General features: G+C 33.0%; 1 protein-coding gene across 1 annotated transcript; it reads right to left on the bottom strand.

Annotated features, from left to right (window-relative positions):
- Positions 1-92: 92 nt before the first annotated feature.
- LOC146538289 (uncharacterized) lies at positions 93-24,511 on the bottom strand. The gene is made up of 15 exons (XM_085186315.1): positions 24,166-24,511; positions 17,510-17,674; positions 13,814-13,996; positions 11,678-11,851; positions 9,821-10,082; positions 8,184-8,284; positions 7,566-7,790; positions 6,646-6,862; positions 6,177-6,377; positions 5,957-6,078; positions 4,204-5,887; positions 3,474-3,681; positions 2,901-3,051; positions 2,500-2,697; positions 93-2,174 (listed from the first exon to the last, which is right to left on the bottom strand). The coding sequence occupies exons 1-15, from the start codon at positions 24,259-24,261 to the stop codon at positions 2,058-2,060; spliced, it is 4,104 nt and encodes a 1,367-aa protein (XP_085042441.1). The 5' UTR covers positions 24,262-24,511; the 3' UTR covers positions 93-2,057.
- Between the last annotated feature and the right edge of the window lie 566 nt (positions 24,512-25,077).

Genomic DNA, 25,077 nt, shown 5'->3' with positions numbered 1-25,077 from the left:
TCACTAGCTCTTACATCACATTTATTAGCTAACACAGAAAATATTATATTTACTTAATTTATAAAATTAATAAGTATATCAAATTATTAGTGGATTAATTAACGATAGTATTATAACTTAACACATATTTACAACAAGTGCAGTCTTAAACTCAATGAGAGCAGGAAAAAATTTAAATGTTAAATAAGTCCGATGTCTAAGCGAATACCATTGTCTCTGAATAAAGTTGACAAAAAAAATGTTATTTGCACTGTATGTTTATTTTATGTACTAATTAGAGTCTTAGCATCCAAAAAGCCATTTTGTAATGGTTTGCTAATAATACAGTACGGTCAACGAGTCGTAGTTAAGGCTGTAAGTACTAAAGTTAACGGAACGGAATTAATATTGCAGTATCAGCAAATATATTTTTTATAGTCAATGCTAATCTAATATTTATTCGTGTAAGTTTGAAAGAAATTTACAATAATGTACATCTATTGCCCAAGTACGCTGATACGAATCGTTTTTAAAAAATACTATTTAATAAAAAAATAGCGACTATAACTTTTTTTTATTAAGATATTTTGTTTGGGAATGACTGTGATAGAGTTACCTTTTAAGACCCAATATTTAAATAAAACAGTGATAAAACTTACCCGATATTAATTAACCAAAGATATGTATACAGTTATAAAAAATGCTCAACATACGACATTTAGGTAATACCTATATAATTTTAAAGATGAATTAAAATATTTTTATTGTATAACTATTGCAAAAGAATATGTTAATTATGCTTTTGTGAAACAAGATTTTAAATTTTACTTAGAAAATCTTATTTTATTTGTAAATTATAATTTATTATCTAGACATTTATTAATAATTAAGTATTCTAATGATATTTTGTTATAAAGGACTTGCGACGTCAAGGAAATATAACTTGTCAACTTGTAGGTTTTATTAGCTTAAGATGACCAATAATACTACAACGAACATGCACCTACAGACAGACACATTGCAATTTCCCAAAATACTTAATATTAAAACCATTTAAATTATAACATTAATTGTAATATTAAATAAAATGTGAGAAGGATCACACAAAGTTTTTTTTATGCCTTAACATCTATAGGCCAAAATATTATATAAATATATATGATGAATGAATATAACTACCATTTTATATATAATAAACTATAAACACGGTGTATATAAAACAATGAATTCAGTGCAATAACATTTAAATAATTTATACTTTCATATTTAAGTGACAGCAATTCGATATAACGATTGCGGCAATATTAAGGATCTCTATCTTACATTAATTCAAACAAAAGTAGGAAGGCCACTGTAGATTAAGTACATCGTAGAGTCGTAACATCTTCCACTGTAGATTATCTTAAAATTTGGCAAAATTATAATATCATATAATATCATATTATTCTTTCTTCAAAAATTAGCTAAAGTAAGACCTCATATTATTTACTTATTTCCAGTTGCTGGTCCCAATGACAACAAAGTATTTTGTTCTTATAATTTCGCATTGAGACATTTATTTTACTAAGCTATCTACGCTCGTGTAAAAATACCTGACAAAATGAATTACTCTAATCTTTAAATACTATTACGAAATAAGTTTAAGCTATTAAATATTACATTAAAGTATTTACATCCATACATGTAGATATTAATGTCGCCGTGTAATTTATAAGAGATAACTATCTAACAGAAATAACAATCAGTTCAAGAGAAAATAAATTTAAAGTAATACAATGCTTAAAACAGTTGAAGAGTCGTACGATTTCCCTTCGAGAGTTTATTCTTTTATTGCAGAACATCAATAATTTGGACTGTAATTACCTACTTAACTTCACTTTATCGGAATATTCTAAATTCTAATTATGAATATTTAAATAAATTAACCATAAACAAAGACTAATTAAACTTCACAAAATGGTAGTCCGTTCTATTGTTCACTCCTACAGCCGGGCGATGATTTTAACACTAATCTACGCACCACAACGGTTATAAAAACCGTAGGATCGCAGCCGCTTGCTGTAAGTGACGGCCAGTGCTCATTTCAGTCTTTGGGTAACATTTGCTAGCGCGACGGCGAACGCCTGAAGGGCGGAGAACGGATACTGGAAATCGAGGGTGTAGGCGTTTCCGTCGATCCGCCCAAACTGCATCACCTACAAATAAATACATACGTTTATTTATATATTTATATTTATATATTTATATGTATATATTATAATATTTCTAATATGTTTGTATGTATGTTTTATTAAATTTATTTATATTAAATTTATTTTTCTTCGTTTTGCATGGGACTAAGCCAGAATAGAATTTAAATTGGGTGCTTTGAAGATATCCCTTTTATTGATTTTGGCTATCTTTGTGCATTCTTTACTGTGTACCCACTAAAAATTCTGAGTTTCTAATTTTTTTATACTTCAGAAGGAAATGAGGTTTTGCTTTTATGTATAGTTGGCTAGACGTTACTCATTCACATACCTGCTTTCCGTGATATTCAATTTGGAAATTCTTAGCGGATTCCTGTGTGACTCGTCCGCCAAAGTCGAGTTGGTATACTTGGCTGTTCTCATTCCACATCGGTGCCTTGTTATGCATAACGAGCTGGCGGCGAGTGCTACGGTTCTCGGGCGTGTTTGAAGACGTAGCCGTGTTTATGGTACCACCAGCACGCTTAAGCTGTAAAACCAGTTTTAATAGTATAGTAAATAATATGGTAATATAAAAGGCGACCTCAAATTAGTTTTTAGGTTCACATTTTATTCCGCACACAGCAGGGTAGGGGATGAAAATATTTATTAATAATAATTCATTCCCCTGAGTGAGGATTGAACCCACAACCGTCGCCTTACTACACTACTAATATATATTTGTCAAATTACCTTATTCCTAAGTTGAGCTTTCTGAAAACTCTCAAGATCCCTATAATTTTTACTGTTAACTTCATTATATCCATTAGAGTATTCATCGTCAGAGCTTTCCGACAACTTTTTATTTCTCCGTCGATTTAGAAGAGGTGAATTTAGCAGCTGTCTGAAAGTTACAAATATATTACTATAATATGGCTATCATATAACAATAACTTTAAATGGGCGGAGCCGCATTTTTGCGCTAGACATATGCACGTAGTAGTTGTTGCATGCATTAGAATGCGATTCAACATCGATTATAGTTTATAGAATGGTTTTGTATAATTTTGTTGTAATCCAAAAAAATTGAGCGGGCGAAACCGTTACATAAGATTTTTAGTTATATTTAAGTCAACTTTTTGAACTTTTTTTCAGCTTCATGCCTTATGCCGTATATTATAAGATAAACAGAAACTACCTACTGTTAAGACACGTCGACCTCCACTTCTCTCCCCACTCCAGACACTATATATGAGGTAAATACAAAATAAAGGGAGTAAGTTTGACAATCACTTGTCACACGTAATTCCGCCAGTGGAGGCCTACCTAATAGGCGACGCAGAGGAGTATCGCTGCCGGCGGGGGGCGCGCGGCGCGGGCGAGGAGGGCGCGGGCGACGCGGCAGAGCGCGCCAGGCGCGGCGACGCGGGCGCGGAGCTGCTCTCGCGCGACACGGCTCCGCCCGCCGCGCCCCCGCTCGCCTTCTTCGACGAGCGAGACGCTAACAAGCGTAGGGCCAGTTGTTCCAAAGAACCTACAATAGGTATTCATTTTTTTTTAGTATAAAAAACATATATTCATCGCTAATTTTAATAAAGATATGAAAGGAACGTAAATAGGCACCTTAAGATATATTTAAACTACGTAATCCTTAACAATGTGCTCAAAGCTAACTATCTAGTCATAAGTTACTTGTAGGTTATAAGGAACATAGTAATTTAATGCAATTATTTTACAGTTTTAATCTCATATCCACAAACATATTTTTTATTAGTAAGCATTCTATCAACAGAATAGTTATAAGACTTCTAGATTCAAAAACTTTCATATGTGCATGTCTCAATTAACACTAGCGTGGCAATAATTACACTGGAGTAAGTTTGTGTGAATTCTTCGCTTGTAAGATCCAATGAACATTGGCTAATCCGCAAAGCCACATGCGTGTCTGCGAAGCGGAGTGCACAGGTCTACGTCGCCTAGCTGCGGATTCGTGGCCGCATTTATCTCACCGTTGAAGTATGGAGGAGACGGATGAGAAAAAGCATCTACTACTAACTATAATACTTGCTGTAGTCGGAGTCGCTGTCGGTCACCGGGGGTGCGGCGCGCGGTGCGGGTGATGGCGGGCACGTCGGGCACGCCGCGCACGCGAACGAGCCGTCGACGGCGCGGCGCTCGCACGGCGCCACGTGCCTGCACGTCGAGCACGTGGGGTAGTCCCTCCTTGGTCGTCGACCTCGGCCCTCCTCTGTACTGTTGCCGCTATTATCATCACCTGTACTATTATGACTGCTTGAATTCGCGTCGGTGTTTTGTTTCTCGTTTAATTCTACTTTCGTCTGTTTCTTACTCTTCTCCGCGGTAATGGATAATTCACCAGAATCTAAACTTTTCGACTTACCACACTTTCTTAAGCTTGGTGTTTTAATGTTTTCTATTTGTTTAGCATCGCTATTTTTATAATACCGTCTTGGGCGCCGCTGTCTTTTGTTATTGACTAGTATGAGACGTCTTGGTGGATCTCCACGTAAAGCTGTTAAGCTAACTTGTGCGTGCAGAACTTGCGGATCAACTAGGTCTAAATATCCAACGCTGCAACTTCGCGTCATCGTATCATATACCGGTATACTCGCGCATACGGGGCTGATTGGAACGACAGTAGTCGTTCTTTGTACTCTTCCTTCTCGTACTTTGTCAGTCAAATTGCTTATGTTTGTTTCGACTGGAGTCTCTTCGTCAATATATTTGAGATCTTCACTTTTCTGTAAATTTTTTAAAGTTTCTGTGCGCTTGTTCATGGCATCAGGGTGAACTTCGTGTTCGTAGTTTTTGCTACATAACGATTTTAGTATTCTGGTATTCATTTCAAAGGACGTTTCACCTCGATTACAAATATTTTTTCGCAGCTTAGAAAGACAATTGTCTGCAATATGGTTATCGCATTTTTTAATAGTCACTTGTCTGCTAGGCTCTAAACTAAGATTTAAATTAAACTGTTGATCAATATTGGACAAATTTCCTTTTAATGATACATTATCTCTTACACTATAATCAGTCCGGCCTCCACAAAAGTCTCCTCTTCCACCGCACGTGACAGTCTGTGGCGAGGGTCGCTCAAATATTATATCTGTAGGTGCTACGGCATTCTTTGGAGATTGTAACGTCGGTACGGAACTTTCACATCTTAAGGGTGATATTGCGTGACGGTTAGACACCGTTGCTGTGTTGCTAACGCGCCTTTCGGAACTTTGTGTTGGATGCCTCACAGAGTTGGCGTTAAAAACATTTTCTGACATATTATTTAATTCACTTGTATCAATATAAGGAAACTCATCGTAAGATTCGGCTCTCGCTAACGCTGGATTCGAATTATTATTTGGCGAATATATTTCAGAACTATTTATTATATTATTAGTATTAGTCAATCTGTCAGTCATAATGGAAGGATTGAATTTTTTTCTTATATTATTATTCATATGTGATGGAGAATCAGTTTCACTAGGTTGAAATACTTCCTCTTCATCTTCGGAAAAAATGTTTGGATTAAAATTTGGATCTGGTCCTACCGGGTAATCATCTCGCAGCTCTGTAATCATAAGAGTCATTTGACGCGGTTGAAGATGTAGTAAAGAAGTTTTGTAAGTCACTTGTCCAAGGTTGGCTGGAACATTTTTAGCCAAACCATGCATTTTAAACTTCGTCCCCCATATATTAGAAGTGACCTCAACTAACCGCACATCCTGAAAAATTTTAAAAGGTATTGAAATGGTCAATATTATAATCATACAACTTATAATATAACTATTTACCTCTGGCAAGGAATCTATATACGCTAATTCATCAGGGGTCTCATCTTTATCGGTAGAGTTACGTGTTTTTCGTCTTTCACGAGCTCGTCGACGTCTTTGCAACCTTGGAGACCCCGAGCACCCTACGAAAGTAGTAGTAAATTTTAGCTTATTTTAAAAAATCAAATACAATTAGAAAAACCATATCGTTGGACCGAGTGGACATCAAATAATATAAAACCTTCTTCTCTCTCCGTATCCGAGGAGCAGGAGTCTTCGTGCGGCGGCGGCGGACGCGGAGCGCGACGGGGGGCACGTGGCGTTCGCGGCGGGCGTGGGGAAGATATGCCGCCGCCAATGCTGCCCCCGCTGCCGCTGCTAGATGTGCTGCCCGCGCCGCTGCTGCTGCTGCTCGATTCTCTTGTTATACTTGATAAGCCTTCTGTAACATTTCAATTTATGAATAAAATAATATTGAAAGCGTATAAAACTATTACATTAACATTACGCTTCGAGACGCAGTGAGCGCAATTCCCACTCGAAGGAGTGTTTTATCTCAATTTACTCGCTTTGTAAAAAAAAAACAAAAAGCACGATTGTGGGGTCTGCCGCTCAACATTCAATGTCTACCTTGGTATAGCTTTAAACTATTTTTTTACGGTATTTATTTCAAGAAATAGGAATACTAACAAAATACTATCAAAAAATACCTTCTGCTTGAGGATCGAAGATAACGAATTCTGGTCTAATTTTACTAGTTCTTCGTCCTTTAAGCAACGGCACTAATCCGCCGAGGTGCTCTAGATATAACGTGTAGGCTCCAGCTTCCTCGTCGTCGTGACGCAGCATGGTACAGTGCAGGCGGCCCCCGGCGGCCGGCGGGCGTGACACAAAACGCCTTAGCTCGTTTGTTTCGGGAACATTGCACTAAAAAAAATATTTGTTTTATAGCAGCTTTTTTAAAAATATTTTAACATACTTTAAATTAATACTAATTAGCACTAACTAAACGTATTAAAAATTCATATAATACGTTTAGTTGGTGCTAATTATTTCGTGTGCAACGAGATTTCAACATGTTACGATTAATACGCGTTCTTATTGTATAACTAAATATTTCACAACATTTAGATTGCATTGAATTTATATTATAAAAGGTTAATTTAAAACTTTTACAAAGGAGGAGAAAATATTGACCATTCTTAAATTTATTATATATAACTTTTACGTCTTTATTTCTCTATCGATAAAATATACAACATTTAATGCAATAAAGGCAAAATTCAACAATGTATATGTATATATATTTTGTTAGGATTTGGTGGTGTGCCAAAGAGGCAGTAAAAGTAACTTGGCAGCTGCGTTAGGTTTAAACAGGCATTATTTCAAAGTATTCGATGAATAAGTAAACAGTTAAAATTGTTATAACCATTGTTTGCGCTGTAATAAGTAACAATATTATTTATTTGTATTTAGCGGTAATTTGATTATGATTTAAATAAAAGTCTCTCCATTAAATAATTACTTCACTTTCTTGCTTCTAAATTTAAAATATTTTATATTTATACGAAGAAAGTTGATAAATTTCAAGATTTTCTTAAGTAAAATAATATAAAAATGAATAACATACCCGAATAGTGTGCGCAAATAGGCTCGCTAAGGCAGGCTGTAACCGAGGAGGCAGAGGTAGCTTGGCAGCTAATCTGGGATGCCTCAATGCTGCAGCTGCTCGAACCCGCGCCAACAATTGAAGAGGCGCAACCACCCGCCACACTCGTGCTGTGCACACGGCGCCTCCGGCCCCCACAAACAAACGTCTCGCTGCGTGACCCCAGGTCAGCGCAGTAACTCGAGCCTATAGTATAGAATTTATATAACACCGTAATATAAAATTGATAGTTATAAATAGATTTTCAGGTGGAGATATTGTACACGAATATATTGAATGAAAAAAAAACCATTTCTTTATATGACTCACTAATAAGCACCTAAACTAGATAGACCGGATACGTACGGTAGGTATATAAGTAAAATTGAATGTAAATAAAATAATATTCTACAATGATTAAGACTGTTTAAGTTTGCAAAAAAAAAGAAATTTAATGTGAAAATCTGCTTTACAAACATTAAGAAGTCTTTACTATTCAAACGCAAAAACAAGTATCAAGAAGTATTCTACATTTTGTAAAAAAAACATCTTGACAGCTTCTCGTATTGTTGGCTTGCAATAAAGAACGAACGTACTTACTTGGGTGTACGGAATGGGGACGGTGTAAATAAGTGCCCCGGTGTCCGAATAAAACTTTACGACGTTTTTATATGGCGGTGCGTCCTCTGGTTCATTTGGCTCTATAAATTATAGCAAATAGATAAATCTAGTGACGTTAAATAACTTTTATTGCGTACTATATATGTATGTATTTTTTATTGTGAGAAAAAAATGTAAGTTACTTTAATTTTTTTTTCTTTATTATAAAAAGTAAAATAATTATGAATTAGTCATATTAATATTTAAAAGATCTGTAAATTTCAAACTAAGCTATAACGATATAAGCGTTAGAAGTATTCACGCAGACATATTTAACGACATGCTCAGCAAAACAATTTTATTATACAATTATATGTATTTTGTTACACATTTTAATGTATATATAATTATACATGTCCGTTGTTCCATTACACAAGCTCCTCATTACATTTGCAACGTACAAAAGTATCCTTCACCAGTCGCCACTTTAGTCAGTGGGAAACTGTAATACTGAGCGCGACTTAATGATGCTATTCATTTATGAAGTCATATAGCAGAGTTAAAGTATTAAAACTGGTTAAGTGCGAGTCGGACTTACCCACCGAGGCTTCCGTACCAATTTCGGGATTGTGGGTCAATAGGAAAACAACTTATAAAAGTTGATAGATCTACGTTTGCGGGCAAACGCACTCATTTTATTTGAAATGAACTATAAATATAAAGTTGTAACATTGTTTTATATGAAATACCTATTAATTTTCATTTCAACTAATTTATTCTTTTCGAAATTTTCTCTCTGTCTGTATTGTAATTTTTTACGTCATGCCAAAGGAGATTGTAATTTAAAATACAGGGGATGTCTTAAAACTAGCCTCCCAGGTTCCCTTTGCTAATTACTTTTTTTATAATAAGAACTTTACAAGTATAGAGGAAAATACATAAAAGAAAAAGCATAAAGTTTTATTAGACGTTACATTAGACAAGACTCGAGAAACACGTGGATTCGCAACTTTACTTCCCTACTATTAATTGCGCTTACTGTATTAGCAGTTCGAGTGAGTATCTCATTTATAATAACACAACTTATAATTACATGAAAAGGCGTTAAGAAAAATATATATAAGCATAAAAATGAAAAGACTAGAGCAAAAGTATGCTTAAAATTTTATATAGGGCGTTAAATTTAAGTGCGTTCGTTTTAGTAGAACAGTTAAATGTAGATATTAATATAAAGTTGGCTATGACATAAACATAGAGACATTATACATTAGGTCATAAACAAGCACGACATAAATACTAAGTATATCGTATAAAACCTACTTAGTAGTAAGTATGAGCTTCAGCCATTTATCACAGCAAAGATATACCTCAAAAAGAAAAACTCAAACAATATGGTGTCTACGTTTTGAAATTCCAACATCAACATACTACCTGTAAATGGGACACACGCCTCGAAGAGTGGAATTGTCTTACACACTCGTAGTTTAAAAAAGATATATATTTTGTTTATAATATATTACATAAATTTAAATTTAATAGAAACTTAAATAAAATATCGTAATTTATAGTACGATGTGATATCGCAATATACTCAAATGTTACCGAAATTCTTTTCATTTGTCCATACGTATACGTACCAGCAATTAAAGTGCCAGCAACCGCAAGCAGTTCCCTCGAATTCGCCCACTCCATAGCCAGCGTGTTGCCCCTGAGGCCAGTGTGCACTCGGATAGGACTGACGTCGTCGTGTCCCCGCAACAACACCAGCTCTCCGTTGCCGAGAGCGACCGCCAATACGTGGCCACCGTTAGTCTCTACACTCTCCTCTCCCTCCTCCATTTTGAATTTTTCGCAAGACCAAGCCATTGACGTTATACCACCCTCTGCGACGAGTTGCACCTGAATAGATTTAAATTTCGATAATTTTCTCATTTACAAATTATATTTTTCCATTGTGGCACAGTGACCTAGCGGCTGACTGTGCGCTAAACAAAATGGTTGTGAATTTAAGTACACGATTTTTTTATACTTAGTTCGCGTCGTTTGTTTTATAAAGTAACAATTGCTCCCTGTGGCAATGTAGTAAATAAATCGAATTTGGCAAAGTGGTAGCACTCGCCGAGCGCGTAAGAGAAGGTTGGCATTGATTCAAAACCAATACGGCCAGAAGCTAAATTTATTACGAGCCAGGTACCTTAAACTATTTACAAGTTAAAATTTGTATGCATATTATTTATACTTATTTCGTTATTTTTGCTATTTTGATAATTTAAATATAATAATTGCTAGTTGTGGCGCTTGTGCCCCACAAGTGTGTGACTGTAGATGTGATAGGTTAAGTATTTTCAATTCTTCGCTCTGGTATCTAGGCAAAACACGGCGTTGAGTTCAACCACTCAACCCGCAATGCCTCTAGAATTCGGCGGAAAATAGGGACGGAGTGTCTAAACACTAGATGCCCTCTGCATACCTACATTTAAAATGATTCAATTGTGACTTCTGACGCACTAGGTACAGATATAAAAAATAGAAGGGTCATAACTATGCACTTGATTTTTTTATTTTGTTATTCACATGGAAAAAAATGTCGTCAACAAGCACTCGTAAGCAGACATGTCTAACCACTCGAAGATCTGTAACCCCTTAAACACGTTCCTGTTGCCATTTCCAAGGGGGAAACATTTTATTAGTTTCCTTGAATTGTTTCATTCCTCCCTTTAAAAATTGTGTTTCATTTATTTAGATAATATTTATGATTGTTAATATTGTTATTTATATTCTAATGTAGAATATAATAACTTAAGTATGCACCTTCTGTTTGACATTTTTCTATCTCATTCTCTTACATGTCAGGTTGGAGCATATATGGTAAATGCCAAAGGAGAGTATAAATATTGAAAAGCAATTTCAAAGGAACTAAGGAAGGTATAAAATGTTAATTAAGTCCTAAAGGAACTCATACAGGCACACGTCGCTTTTGCTATTACCTAAGTACGTTTAATTACTTTTAACGTGTATTAAAGCTTTGCAGTAATTAACTTGTGAAGAAAGTTTTAATTGGTGTATTCCGTTTATCTATTTTATATACTCATATGTTAATATTTTCTAATTTTAGAGTTTCGGGCAAAACTTATTATACCTATGTAAAATATTTAGAGCTAGATGGTATAACTCTCTCCTCTCCTCTTCTAATCCATCTCCGACCAGCACATGCAACTGTACACGCTTCAAGCTATGGATTCTATTCCCTTTCGAGGAAATTAAATATTTTCATTTCCTTGCTCTAGTAACGATGCAATGGCGATGTTATACAAGACAGCGTGAAGCAAAAAAAATTGCCTTTTGCTGGATTCATAGAGGATATGTCTGACTAAACTCCACATATTATTTAAAGACAACTCCAACACTTCATAACTGGACCATAATGGTGCCTAGAATAACCTTTAATAAACAAATGTTGAACCTTAAAAGTAAATATTCCATTTTATCCTCACCTGCGAAACCATCGCTCCGTGGACGTCCATTACGACTAGTTGAGCGGATGCAGTGCCAAGGTACACCTGGCTGTCATCTGGAGTCCAGCATCCACATGTGATACGAGCATCCAAAGAGAGCATCGACGACCAATACCGCTGACCTGCGACTGATCCTACTAACACGAAGCCATCCTGATAGAAAAATAGTACTCTTTTTTGAAAAATTGTTATAAAAATGGCCATATTTTATAGTGGAAAATCATGTTTTTCTACAATTTTCAAGATAAAATATTTTCAACATAAACTTTTGAATAAGTAGGTGATAAAGTAAAGCGGGTGACAAGCCGCCAGCTCGCTCCTAAAAAGGGTTATAATGTGGGCCAATACGACATATAAATGATAAATTAAAAAATTAAATTAAATTAGCTTCACGCTGTATCCCGCACACACCAAAGTAGGAAGAGGGAACCTCGTATTAAAACACTCCGTTCTCTACTTAAGTACTCTACTTAACTTATAAACGATAAATTTTATATAGTGAGAATTATTTTACAAATTAAAACATATAAGTATTTGTACACTATTGTTGATCAGACTGATGTAAACAAATGGTTTTTTATATTCGTATTTGGCTAGTATTATGAAGGGTAGCTAATAAAGCTATAAGTATTAGATATATCACACGTGACGTTAAAGTCACAGCTAACGAGAGGCAGACCTATTACCATAATTTATGTGGAAAGTGTTTATTTTCGAAGTGTCAAATTCCTTTGCTCGACCGAGTTCTTGGAAACCTTTTAAGCAAATTGGAGCGACATATTTCTCGTCTCTAAGAGACATATTACATTAGTGTATTCACATAGCTACTATAATAGCATAGATAGTTAGATTCATAGACCGAGTTTAGTTTCATAATCTTATTTATAATTTTAATTTTAAAAATAATAATAAAAGTAAAGCTTTTTTTATTTGGATCTGAACGTAAGAAATACATAAAACAATATTTTACGAAAGGACAAAACCTCAAGAACATATTTTTTTAGGTTTCACTTTATCCGGCATAATATATCAAAGAAAATGGAGAGTCAACAAATTCCGTTATCCGCGTTCCATTCTTTGAGACATGTACGAGTATGTCGAGTAGCGGAACTCAACTCTAACTTCTACTCAACTCTAACTCTAACTTAAATTACTCACGGCATTATTTTGTAGTTTAATTTAAATATAATTATATACATTTTATTCAATATCTACACTATACATTTAATCAAAAATGTTATTTTAGTTGATATTGATTAAAAATAATGTAAAGAACATTACATGTTCCATATAAAATGTATTTTATAAAATAAAATCTCTACTTATTAATTAGCTCTTTGATCAAAGCTATTCGAGCGAGTGACATAAGGCTACTTTATGAATAACTCACAAAGAATGTTATGCTATGCCACAGTATTTTATACTGCATTGTTATATAATCTTATATGCCAATAAAAACTAAAGGTTGAGTATAGATCGCCATTTTTTTCGCTTTAATTTGTAAAAACTATACTATAAAACTCTTCAATTGAATAGAAGTAATGAATTTATGTTTTTTTATTATTATAAAGTATGTTTTAAATATTACCCGTTAAATAAACTACTTTACAAAATAATTTTCACTCTATGAAAATTATTAATTTAGCCAACTTCATTCGTTCAAAAGTATTACTTTTAACTTTAGAGTAACAATTTTAACATCTACTATGTTAAATTAAATTATACCAAGTTAGATATACAACCTTGAGTGAGGTGTAGTCTTTGCTCTGGATGTTAATGAGCCCCGCTACTGACTTTATAATTATGTAATATTTGTAAAAGCTTTTGGTTGTTAATATTGGTATATATATATATATATATATATATATATATATATATATATATTTTTAATAAACAAAAATATATTTAGTATATAAATTACAAGAAGGTTGTGCGTATGTATATGCTCTCTCCTCTCTCTCCTTTACGTACTATGCTTTAACTTTCTTTCTCTTGGCGTTTCTATAAATTTTATATACGCCATACAATAAAAACTCCATGTTTAATGATATAATAAACATCTACATCTATATTATTTTCCACTTGAGCGTTAGCTGTAATAATATTATATTTTACCTGATAACATATCAGAGCCATTCTCCCATCATGTGACCAAGAGAAGTGTGTGACTGGAGTGCTGCGGTCGTTGATCAGTTCGATACTCCATCTGCCCTCGTACTTTATCCATACAAATATAACTCCGGAACTATCACATGATGCCAGTTTTTGGTAGGGTTCATTCCATTTCACCAAAATAACCTGCATAAAATAAAATTATTATTGTTTATTTCATTGGAAATACTTCTCCGTTCTTCACTTTCTATTTAAAAACATGAACGATATATAAAAAAAGACCATTGATAGTATAAATTTTAAAAGTTACTTTTTTAATTATAAAATATTAATGAAAGTTTAATTCGTAAAAAAAATCCTCATTCCACTTAAAGCGTGTGAAGATGACAAAAGTATACTTTTGAAAATATTTTTACGGTTTAAAACCACCACGAGGGCCAACTATTAAGTCGAGCGCCATTGTGTAGGTATCGTAATGAGCTTTATTATGGCATTGTTTGTATTCGTACCATAATGAAGGCACAGTGCTGAAAGGTTTTTATAAAATTAAATTCTTTTCATATTTATGTCGTTTTAAATTAATAATTTTCTTATTTTTAAATGTAATAAATCAGTCTTATAAATTAAATGAGCTTCAGCGTGAAGTTGATCCCGCATACAACAAGGTAGGCAGAGGGAACCTTATGTTAAGACACTGAGTGGCGCACTTCAACGCCGGGCTTTTTGTCTTGGTGTTACTGCGATGAAATGAAAATATAAATTTAAATAAAAAATTGCCTTTTTCGAATGGGAATCGAACCCCAAATGAATAAATTTCTTCAATAGTAATGCGAAATGATATTATATATTATTATATATTTTATTTATTACTAAACTTTATACTGAATTTATATTAATACACTATGGTATCCACTAAATAACTAAACACTAAATACTTAAATAAAGGCTATTTTATATTCCAAACTTAGATATTATATCAAACGTTACTAGGCAGTTCGCCAAGCAATAGTTGCCTTTTGCACGGAATGTTAAAGAATAAATATTTTTAAATTTGACATATCATATTATGAGAGTTTCAGAATAATAAAAACGACAGCATTCAAAATTTTGTGCCGCAAACTGTAATAAAGAAGAAACAAGTAATAAAAAAAAAAGAACTAAATAAATAAATTTTACAAATAATTTAAATAGATTATAATGTAGTTGATGTACCAGAACTCTACACCTCCCGAATTTCGATTTTCATGTAAGTATATTTCGTCAAAAAATGCTCTTTTTTTTGGTTCTCGCTGTATCCCTGTACATAAAAAATCCCAAAATGGATAATATTTGGAATTTATATTTATAATAATAAAATAATAAATTTATTTATTTAAGACATTAGTCCACTTGTTAGTAACAATTAAAACTTATCCTATGTTAATACATTTATACATCATATTTGGCATTTATAAACTAAAGAATAAAGTATAATAAGAATTTAAGAATGTAAATTCTTACCGAAATTCATTGAAATGCCAAAAGAATATTTATTCATTTGCCTCCATAAATCATTTCTTTCAAAGTACATAAACGCTGGCATGACTCGACTTTTATTTGCTTACAATACAAATCAATATAATAAATATACGAAAGGGTGAAAAACCATTAATAATCTCAATTATTGACTTTATGTAGTAATTCACTATAAAAAAACGAAAAGAATTTTAATGTTTAAAATTTGAAAACCGTCCAAGGTTTCCATTTTTAAGAATATATTTTCTCAAAATAGTCATGTATTTTCATAAGTCTTTTTCTTAAATTACGTAAGAAGCTTTTGTATATATATATTAAAGAGAATATAATAAATACATTAATCTATTTGACATGTTTTTTACAACGGTAAAAATATCCAACTGGCAAATTTGCAAAAGAAAAATTAATTGAACCAACTTCGTTTAGAATAGATGAAATTAACAAATAAATTTAAAATTGAAACATAAAAGACATATAAAAAAAAATTAAAAAGTCATGGTACGCTATAAAATTTTTAAAAGCTGACTTGAAGTAAAGTTGTTAAAAGGTAATCTAACTTAGCTTCTTGTTGAAAGCTTCTTACGGCGAGGTTTTGTTTAACTTCGCTACGGCTTTGTGGCAGTCACAGTAGTGTTGGTGTTGAGAATATCAAAGAATACTACGGCGAAATATTTTATTTAAAATATCATTTAGTGGTGTACTTTGCTTTATTTTATTGTTAATAAAATCTCAAGTAACTTTCATATTTTTATAATATTTATATAGACAATTTTGTGTATAAATCTTAGAACTATTTCAAATCATGTAATTCTACATATTGTTTTAAATTAATAAAATTGAGAAAGAGTTGATTTTATTTATAAGAGTATAAGCAAGTATAATATTACCTATTCTAGACTATGATATTATATAATTACCTTATTATTTTCATTGTATGGCCTCGCTTTACAATGTGTGTAGTATTTAGAAGCGAATTGCTATAGTGTGCAAATGTCGACCTTCAGGCCTTATTTATGTTTTAAGAAAACATTGTTCTCACTATTTAGTGGACCTGAGTCACGTATGAACGTTAAAAAATTCAATATACTTTCAATAAAAATCTTATAACGCTGTATATCTTACGCTGTATTCTGCACATATCAGGGTAAGCAGAGGGAACCTAGTGTTAAGACTTTTTATTCCCATTAAGACTCCCCACTTTCCGCCAAATTCTAGAGGGATTGCGTGTTGTGTGGCAGAACTCAATACTACGCTTTGCCTCGTAACCAGAACGAAAATATTAAATATTTCTTTCCCCCGAGTGGGAATCGAATCCACGACCTTTTGCGTTTACAGTTGCACGTTTGTGCCCCTGCGACACGACTGGCCTTTTATTATTTAATTTAATTTATATTCAGTAATATATGCCATATTTTAAACTTAGACCATATTCTATGTAAAAGATTTTATTATTTTTATTGCCAAAACTTATAATAAGTTAAAAATAAGCCAAAAAGTAACTATGCTTAAGACAAAAAATAAGTTATTATCATTATTTATTCTGTAGAGGAGAATATGTTACTTTTGTAATTATGCTCCAAAATGTAGCTGCGTAGCTGACGGCTACGACGCGGACTGACGCCCGTAGGCACCTGGAATGTTACCTACGGCGTAGGTATTCGCTACGTATTGTTGTTCATATTTATAAACCAGCGACCCACTCACGGCTTCGCCCGCTTGAACTAAATAATTATTTTAATTTACTAATTTGCATTACTTTCGGGTTCCAATTATAATATTATTTAAGAAACAATGTCTAAAAGTATAATGAAAGTAAAGCTTCAGCTAATTTAATAAAACAGTTATTTATAACAATTTTTTTGTACAACATTCTTTAAAACAGTTGGACGATTGAAAGGAAACAAACACTAAATAATATTTAGTGTTTATTTAGTAAATATCAAAGGAAGCTTGCCAAAATACAATAGTGGAATTTGAAATTAAATCGATTAAGCCGTTTCTGATAATATGAATAAACGCACAGACAAACAGACAAAATTATAAAAATCGTTATTTTTGGTTCTATTACGTAATTAAATGCCAATATTTTTTTGCATGTTTGGTATGTACAGACAGCGATCCGTTACGAAAAAAATCTAAAAAGATTTTTATAAAATTAATAAGACTATTTATTATGATACTTACATCAGATCGATGTCCCCGTAAGTTGTAGTTTGTACGCAAGGGTAGTTCGTGAGGGCGGCGCGCGTGGGAGGACGTGAAAGTGACGCCCACGACGCCGCGCACGTTGCCCGTCGCCAGCCAGCCTTCTTGATAGTAATTGTTTCTGTTCAGCTTCCATCCTTCCTCCTGTGACATGTGATTATTTTATTATTGATAAGATCGTTACAATCACTAGATATATATAAATCTATCTATATATATAAAATCGAAAGGTCACTCACTCATCACGAAATCTCAGAAACTACATGTGCTAGGAATCTGAAATTTAGCATAGGAGTTACTTATAGGACGTAGGTGCTCGCTAAGACGGGAATTTGTAATATTCGACTTCTAAGGGGTTGTTTTTGGGGTTGAAAGTTTGTATGAAACGTCGTTACTACAAATGCTAGGAGTCTCAAATTTTGCATGGACGTTACTTATAGGACGTAGGTGCTCATGGAGACAGAAATTAATAATAACGTAGTTCACGCAGGCGAAGCCGCGAGCGGACCGCTAGTATTATATATATATATATATATATATAATTATAAAAATATTACTCCTAGGAATAGTTAGGTACTCGTAGTACCCCCTGTAAACGCGACAGCTTGTGAGATGGATGCCCACTAAAGGAAATTAAATATTTAATATTGTCATTTCCTCGCTCTGGTAACGATGCAAAGCGCGGCTTCCCGTCTCAATACGCAATGTCGTAATGACGGAACGGAGTGCCTTAACACTAGGTTCATAGGTTCCCTCTGCCTAATCTCAACAAAAAATATTACTATTGAAAAGTTAATTCCGTAAATATGTTATTAGATATAAATAATTTATTTAATAATTTGACTTAAATAATTAATAATCTGTTATTCGCGAAAACTTTCATAAACGTTCACAAACTACTACTGTTTATTACTCGCATATTCAAAGAATCAAATAGAACAGTCCAACAACAATTCATTGTAAAACAGAGGCTGAAAATTCTAGCAAATGCTTTCACAAACGCTTTGTCGTATATGATTTGGATGAAGGGTAAGCCTGGGTTGAAAGGGTCACATCGAGGATCCTCTTTAACCGGGCCTCAGTGATCTCTGTTATTTTAACTTTGTACGTTTTATTGATATCTATTTGAAACTCATAGACAGTATAATTTTTGTATTTAAATAAAAAGTACTTGATATTTTTGATTATATGATAAACAGTATTATTATATGTACGCAATGCCTAAATAATTCGGCAGGAAGTGGGGAAAGGCTGCTAAAGCTGATTTAATTTAATTTCATTTTACTACGATTTCAAGCTATAAAAAGCAGATCATCACGAAACAGGAAGAAAAATGTGCAGTCAAAAATACAGTAAGAACATGCTACAGTGGCGTTATTCTTTAGGATTTATTGTTACTTATAATATAAGTAATCTATATATATAAAAGGACTTGTCCTTACTGACTGAGGTAAGACGCACGCACAGCCGTAACCGCTGATGGTAGAAACGTGAAATTTGGACAGATGTTTACTTTCGTAATCTGGACATCCACTAAGAAGGGATTTTGAAAAATTTTACCCCTAAAGGGGTAAAATAGGGGCTCAAAGTTTGTATGGAAAAAAAATTAAATCGGCACCGATTCTTATAAAATTTGAAATTTAGATATTTAAAAGAATTTAATTGAATACGTGTTTCATGGTTTTCTAGAATTCACCCCCTAACGGTGCAAATAAGGGGTTGAAAGTTTGTATGGAAAAATCTTTAAATCGCCGATTTTTAAAAAATTTGAAATTTAGACTCTTAAAAATATTTCATCGAATACATGTTTCATGCGTTATTAGAATTCACCCCTAAATACGCAAGCGAAGCTGCGCGCATCCGCTAGTTTATATATATTGCCTCTAGCAAATCAACTCCCAGCTTACTACTTGAAAGTAAATAAAATTGTATTTGTACCTACAAATAAATACAAAATGTAATAGAAAACCATCGACTATATCATAAATGAAAATATAAAATTACGAAGTTGGACCGTCAAGTAATCGAATATGTCGAAACATAATTGAAACGAGTTTTAGAAGCAATCATCGTAAAATGTTATTACAAACATATGTATCTTTGCAGGGTGGACCAAGGGTGGACCGGAGATGGAGGAGTGATTGCCAATTAACCATACTAAGTGAGTTGCAGGACTAGATGGACCCTGACAGATATTTTCAGTAAAATTCACAATATAAGTACGACATTAAATTCTAATAATATTATTTTATTAAGTTTCACATTCGTCACAATTTACAGTTTTATATAATTTCTCAACGACTTCCAGCTGTACCTATAATACCATGGACAATGCTAAACCAAAAGCTGTTCTAAATTCAAATTATCACTGTAAAATGGAAGAAGGGCTAGTCAAAGGTGGGCAGTTACAAAAATTATAATAAAAATAATCTTGCAAAATAATGTAGGAATTATATTAAAATCTATTTGCATATAGATAAATCATGTAAATGACAGGTGGGTGCGATATTTTCATTGCATAACGTTGTTTACGTAGTGGAAATAAACTTTGACGTTCAGAAGAGGCGGGGACCTGTTTGTGATTGCATGCTGAATATGCAAATTTATTAGTGTTGGTTGTTCGACTAACAAAATATTATTTTGACATAATTTAGGAATTTATTGAGTTATTAATATTGTGATAATAAGTGGTAAAGCAACGGTAAACGACGATGCAAGGTAAATAGTGATTAGAGAGAAAGAAGAGAAAGAAGAAGTTAATGTGATATACATAATGAAAAATTTTGAAATATAGCAGAGTTAAGAAGAGAGTCGCTAATATGACATAAGTGCCCCCGAAAGAAATTGTATGAAAGAGCTGACCACTACTACCTTACTTTTATATAAGTAGGTACGTTCAAATACATAAAAACCCAGTATAATAATTAATGATAATATCTAATACAATAAATTGTAGTTAGACTCAGCAATCTCTTTTCCTCACCTAGTTGTAGTTAGCACGCATAGCAATGGGTACCGTAAACGGATTTGTTAATATTTTAATATGCTTTTATAACAAAACAAATTGATCGTGATTTATCACTGTATTTGTACATTCTCATATCGATATAAGCCGGATAGAGTAAATAGAAACCGTTCCATCTCGCCTTACAATCCATAAAACACATTCCATCAAGGCTTCTACGCCGTATCACTATCTACGAGGTTCTTTACTCTTTATAGCAATTGACCAATCTAAAGTATTAAAAGTAAAAAAAATAATCGAACTCGTAAACCAGAAGGAGACGAATGTTAACTAAAAGTATGACTTACGAAAATTGGAAAACTTAAAATTGCGAGCGAGACAAACTAATAAGTATAAACTGAAAAATGAGAAATTTAGATAGGAAACTATTCAGGTTACTCTAACTTTAATTCAAAAATGGTCGCATATAATAAAGTAATTATTAATTTAAAACTAACATCAACTCTAAGATATATCTGCTTACCATGTTATCATTTTGCAATTGCCGGCAAATAAATTAGCGTTGACTTATATTGTATCTAATTTTGTCTTAAAGCCTAAAAATTATATTTATCATTCTTTATAAGACTGCAATTTTTCATTAATGTTTTCTTATAAAACTATCGTGTGTTTATCATGTAAAACTGTCGTCCGTAAACCTCAGTAATTGTTTGGCCTTTACTTCAGTAATTGTTTTATATAATATTCCTATTATATATTTTGTATCTAAATCTTTAAAAAACATATTTTTAGATTTGCAAAGTTTTCTGGACTGAAATTAATGTTAGTAAAAGTTTAATGAGTTCAGAAGACCCGACATACCTATTATGTACGAGTAAATTATAACCGGTTTAAAACATTTTTAATAGTTTTCCGAGGACATGGACAAATGTTTTATACTTACATTATAATAAATGCACATTTAAAGAGAAACTTTGGTTATTACTTTGAAACTTAACATCGCAACTTGACTGCAGACATCTGAACTTCTGTTTCATTACGTCGCGTCGAAGGCTTTCAGTTTGCGTAACATTAATATTTCTAGTTCGCTTCGCTTTGTTAGATAACAAGCGCTAGATCCTAGGTCTATTTATAAAATAGCACATATAAGTATTTATTTAATATAATAAAATAGCATATATGATCACTAGCGACCCAAACACGGCTCGTCCTCTATAATTTGTCATTATAATTATTATAGCCAAAATCTTTACATACATTGTAGCTCATGAATAAACTGTAAAGTTTCATCTAAATCCGTTCAGTACTAACAGTCGTTTTTTTTTGTAAAAGTAAAACACTTCGCTCTGGTGTCGAAGCAAACCGTGGCGTTGAGTTCCGCCGCTCCACAAAGAATTGAGAATAGTGTCTTAACACTAAGTTCCCTCTGCCCCTTCTCTGTTTTGTTATAAAAAATACAGAACATTTCAAATTTATGACACCTAACTCATATTAATATTTCTTGTAGGAGAATATTGCAAGGAGTGTAAGTAAATAATAGAGCTAAGCTTTCAAAATTACGGTCTTCGGTTTAAACGGGTTCGATTTAAGCTTTTATAAGCCAACCCCACGCGACGCCTAGGTAGGTATATATGTTTCGGGTAGATACGATATATCTTTGAGATTTATGTTGATTATGTATCTAAACAAACAAAAATACGAGTCAACTATGAAAAGATGCTGAACTTAGTATCTTTTTTAATAATCATTACTTCTGGTTACTAAAGGCGGCGGAAAGTAGGGAACGGAGTGTGCTAATGAAAAAGAAGTGTTTTAACACTAGGTTCCCAGGTTTGCCTTCCCGGCTATGTACGGGATTTAAGCGGAAGCCAAAAAAATTATAGCAGACTTAAGCGACAATTTGTTCAGTCAAATATTTTATAGCTTACAAGTTTATTTTAACTGCTTAATTAATAATAGTGCAAAAACATACATATTAATAAGTTATCAGCAAAAACAAAGTACCTACAACGCTGTTATAAACAGATAACCATAATCACATTATAATTTTTCAATAACATTAATGGAATAGAAATATGATAGCTGATACTAATGTAAAAATATGGAAAGGTATCTCAATTCTTAATATTACTCGTCTATAAAAAGTAAAAGCTGACGCGACTGAATATGGCTTTAGCTACGAAGACTTAGAAACCTTTGGAAATATTTCAGTTATCGTCCTCTATGTAAGCATTGAACACATACGTAGACGGGTCCTCTGTGTGCCCATTGTTAAAAGTGGAATGAAACTCTTACAAAGGCGGACAATTTGAAAGGCTATTGGTCTGAACTAGGTATAAAAATATATTTCCTATAATTCTGTAAAATTTAAAAAATATATAATAATTGAAAATCAACATAATATGAATTATGCAATTTCATTATTATTATTTAGGTTAATATTATTTTTTTATTAATTTATCATAAATTTTTTTTACAAAATACATTCGTTTGCTTGTTTAAGCGACAGTTTTAGATTTGATTCTAAGCCATGGGAATGCTTTTATTCCTCTGAACTGATAAAACAATACGTAACGTATGATTCCGCCTGGATAATTAGCACAAGATCTCTAAAATGGGTGGGAATAGAGACTGGAGTATTGTAATACAAGGTTCTCTCTGCCTTTTCATCTATCTACCTTTCTATATACCTAGATACAAACCTAGTAATATTTACAAACATATCTAAGTTTACACGTAAATAAAAGCCGTTATCAATATGTTTAATAAATACATAGTAAAATAATAATTTGACCAAACAAATCCCTCTTAAAATTCACAAGTGAATAATGTTTATAAGAAAACCTACAATTAAGATTTTAGGAAATACATAATCACACTAATATTATAAATGTGAATGTAAGTTTGTTACGCTTTCACGTCAAAACTACTCAACCGATTGTCTTGAAAATATGTGGGTACACATCACATTCTAAGAGGTATTAAGAGGAAATAAGATACTTTTTATAAAACAAAAAATATATTTAAAAATAAATACGCTTTGGCTATATTACGAAAATAAGTTAAAGTGAGCAAAGCCGCATTTGGAACTCTAGTAGTAAGTAGCATAAAATTACTTTATACAGCTCTTCCTCCTCTAATTTTTTTATTGGCGACAATCCAATAAGTAAACGACATTATGGCCCTTCTATTTAATAAATCTGTATCTAACGACGGAGTTGAATTATTTTGCCTTTTTTTGAGGCCGAACATGCAAATCGAATTCAATCTAAACGGTAATGGAAATTTAATGTCCTGTAATAACGCGCAGGGTCGGTGAAGCACATTCGTTACATAGTTTTTAATGATCGCTAATTGTTTGCTAATTTACTCGCTACCCTTGAAGCTGGAAATTATTTTTGCATTTTTCACTTACTACATATATTTATTGGATTCGTTATCTTATTATATATATTATTTATTTATTTACACAAAAATATTAAATATAAAGTAATTAGAAAATCAGAATAATAATATAATAATACATGTTTGCTTTTACAGTTATTTTTAACTAGAAATACTAAAACAAAACAGTATTATACTTGATAGTTAATTATCTAATCAACAGAATGCAGAAGGCCGGCTTCAGTACGTCTCCAATATTGAATAAAAGTCAGGGTTGCGTACTCACCTCGGGTAGCTCATCGGGAACCTTGCCCATCCACGACAGCGATAGTATCGTACAGTCGCATTTCGCGTTCACGTTCCTTTCAAAATGTAAATGCATTATTCAAATAATAACCACTCGCGACCTCAGCACTGAAAAACCGAACGCGCGGACACCACGTCAGTCACGGACCGCGAATTTATTCATTTTTTACAGTGATTCATTTTAAATGGGTTTCTAAGTTTATAAGCGATGTAGTGGGTCGAGGCGGGCGGTCTGGCGTGACTGGACGTGACAGGCTGGCTGGCCTTTCCGAGGGTTGGAACGCGCAGATATCGATTGCGCGTAGGGGAGGCGCAGCGCGACCTCTGTGCTCGCTGTGCGTAAAGTGGAAAATGAGGAAAACTCGCGGAAACACGTTGAGATGGCGCGGAGATTGTTTAACAACCTTTTATGTTATGGTGCTAAGACTAAACAAGCAAAACTTGAGATTTTTCTACTTTACTGTTTAATTTTCAGGGAAGCGTAAAATATATTTGGTTTTTCTTTGAAAATAAATAAAAGCAATGTGTTTCTTAGCATTTTTGCTGAATGAATCTGGCAGTATAAAATAAATATTTTGTTAGTACGGATAGTGATGTGAAAATTTTTTAACATATAGTATTAAAGTTAATAGTTACTTTAATATTTATTTTTATCTTATGTTAGACTGGAAACACAACAGGTTGTGAATTTGATTTCCACTCAATGAAAATGAAATTTATTTATATTTTCTTTCCTTATGGTAATTAGACTTCCTGATGTGATGGAAAATTGGGAACGGAAGTGTCTTGATGATCGATGATGAATCTTAACTGAATGTCCCTTTCTCCTTCCTTCACTCTCAATTTTTTTTCGCTTTTTATACAACATACATATGTAAAAAGCGAAAAAAAA

This window comes from Heliconius melpomene, chromosome 6 (assembly GCF_056956725.1).
Source record: "Heliconius melpomene rosina isolate 202511_hmr_F chromosome 6, ASM5695672v1, whole genome shotgun sequence".
Taxonomy (NCBI): Eukaryota; Metazoa; Arthropoda; class Insecta; order Lepidoptera; family Nymphalidae; genus Heliconius; species Heliconius melpomene.
This window is presented reverse-complemented; position numbering and strand designations above follow the sequence as displayed.

What these genes read in the sequence shown, in the direction of transcription:
- LOC146538289 (XM_085186315.1), bottom strand. Translation starts at nt 24,261, where the DNA reads ATGCATTTACATTTTGAAAGGAACGTGAACGCGAAATGCGACTGTACG. An exon ending in TATTTGCGCACACTATTCGG is followed by an intron (nt 6,863 to 7,565) that starts GTATGTTATTCA and finishes TATTTTTTTTAG; the next exon opens with TGCAATGTTCCCGAAACAAA. An exon ending in CTTCGATCCTCAAGCAGAAG is followed by an intron (nt 6,378 to 6,645) that starts GTATTTTTTGAT and finishes GAAATGTTACAG; the next exon opens with AAGGCTTATCAAGTATAACA.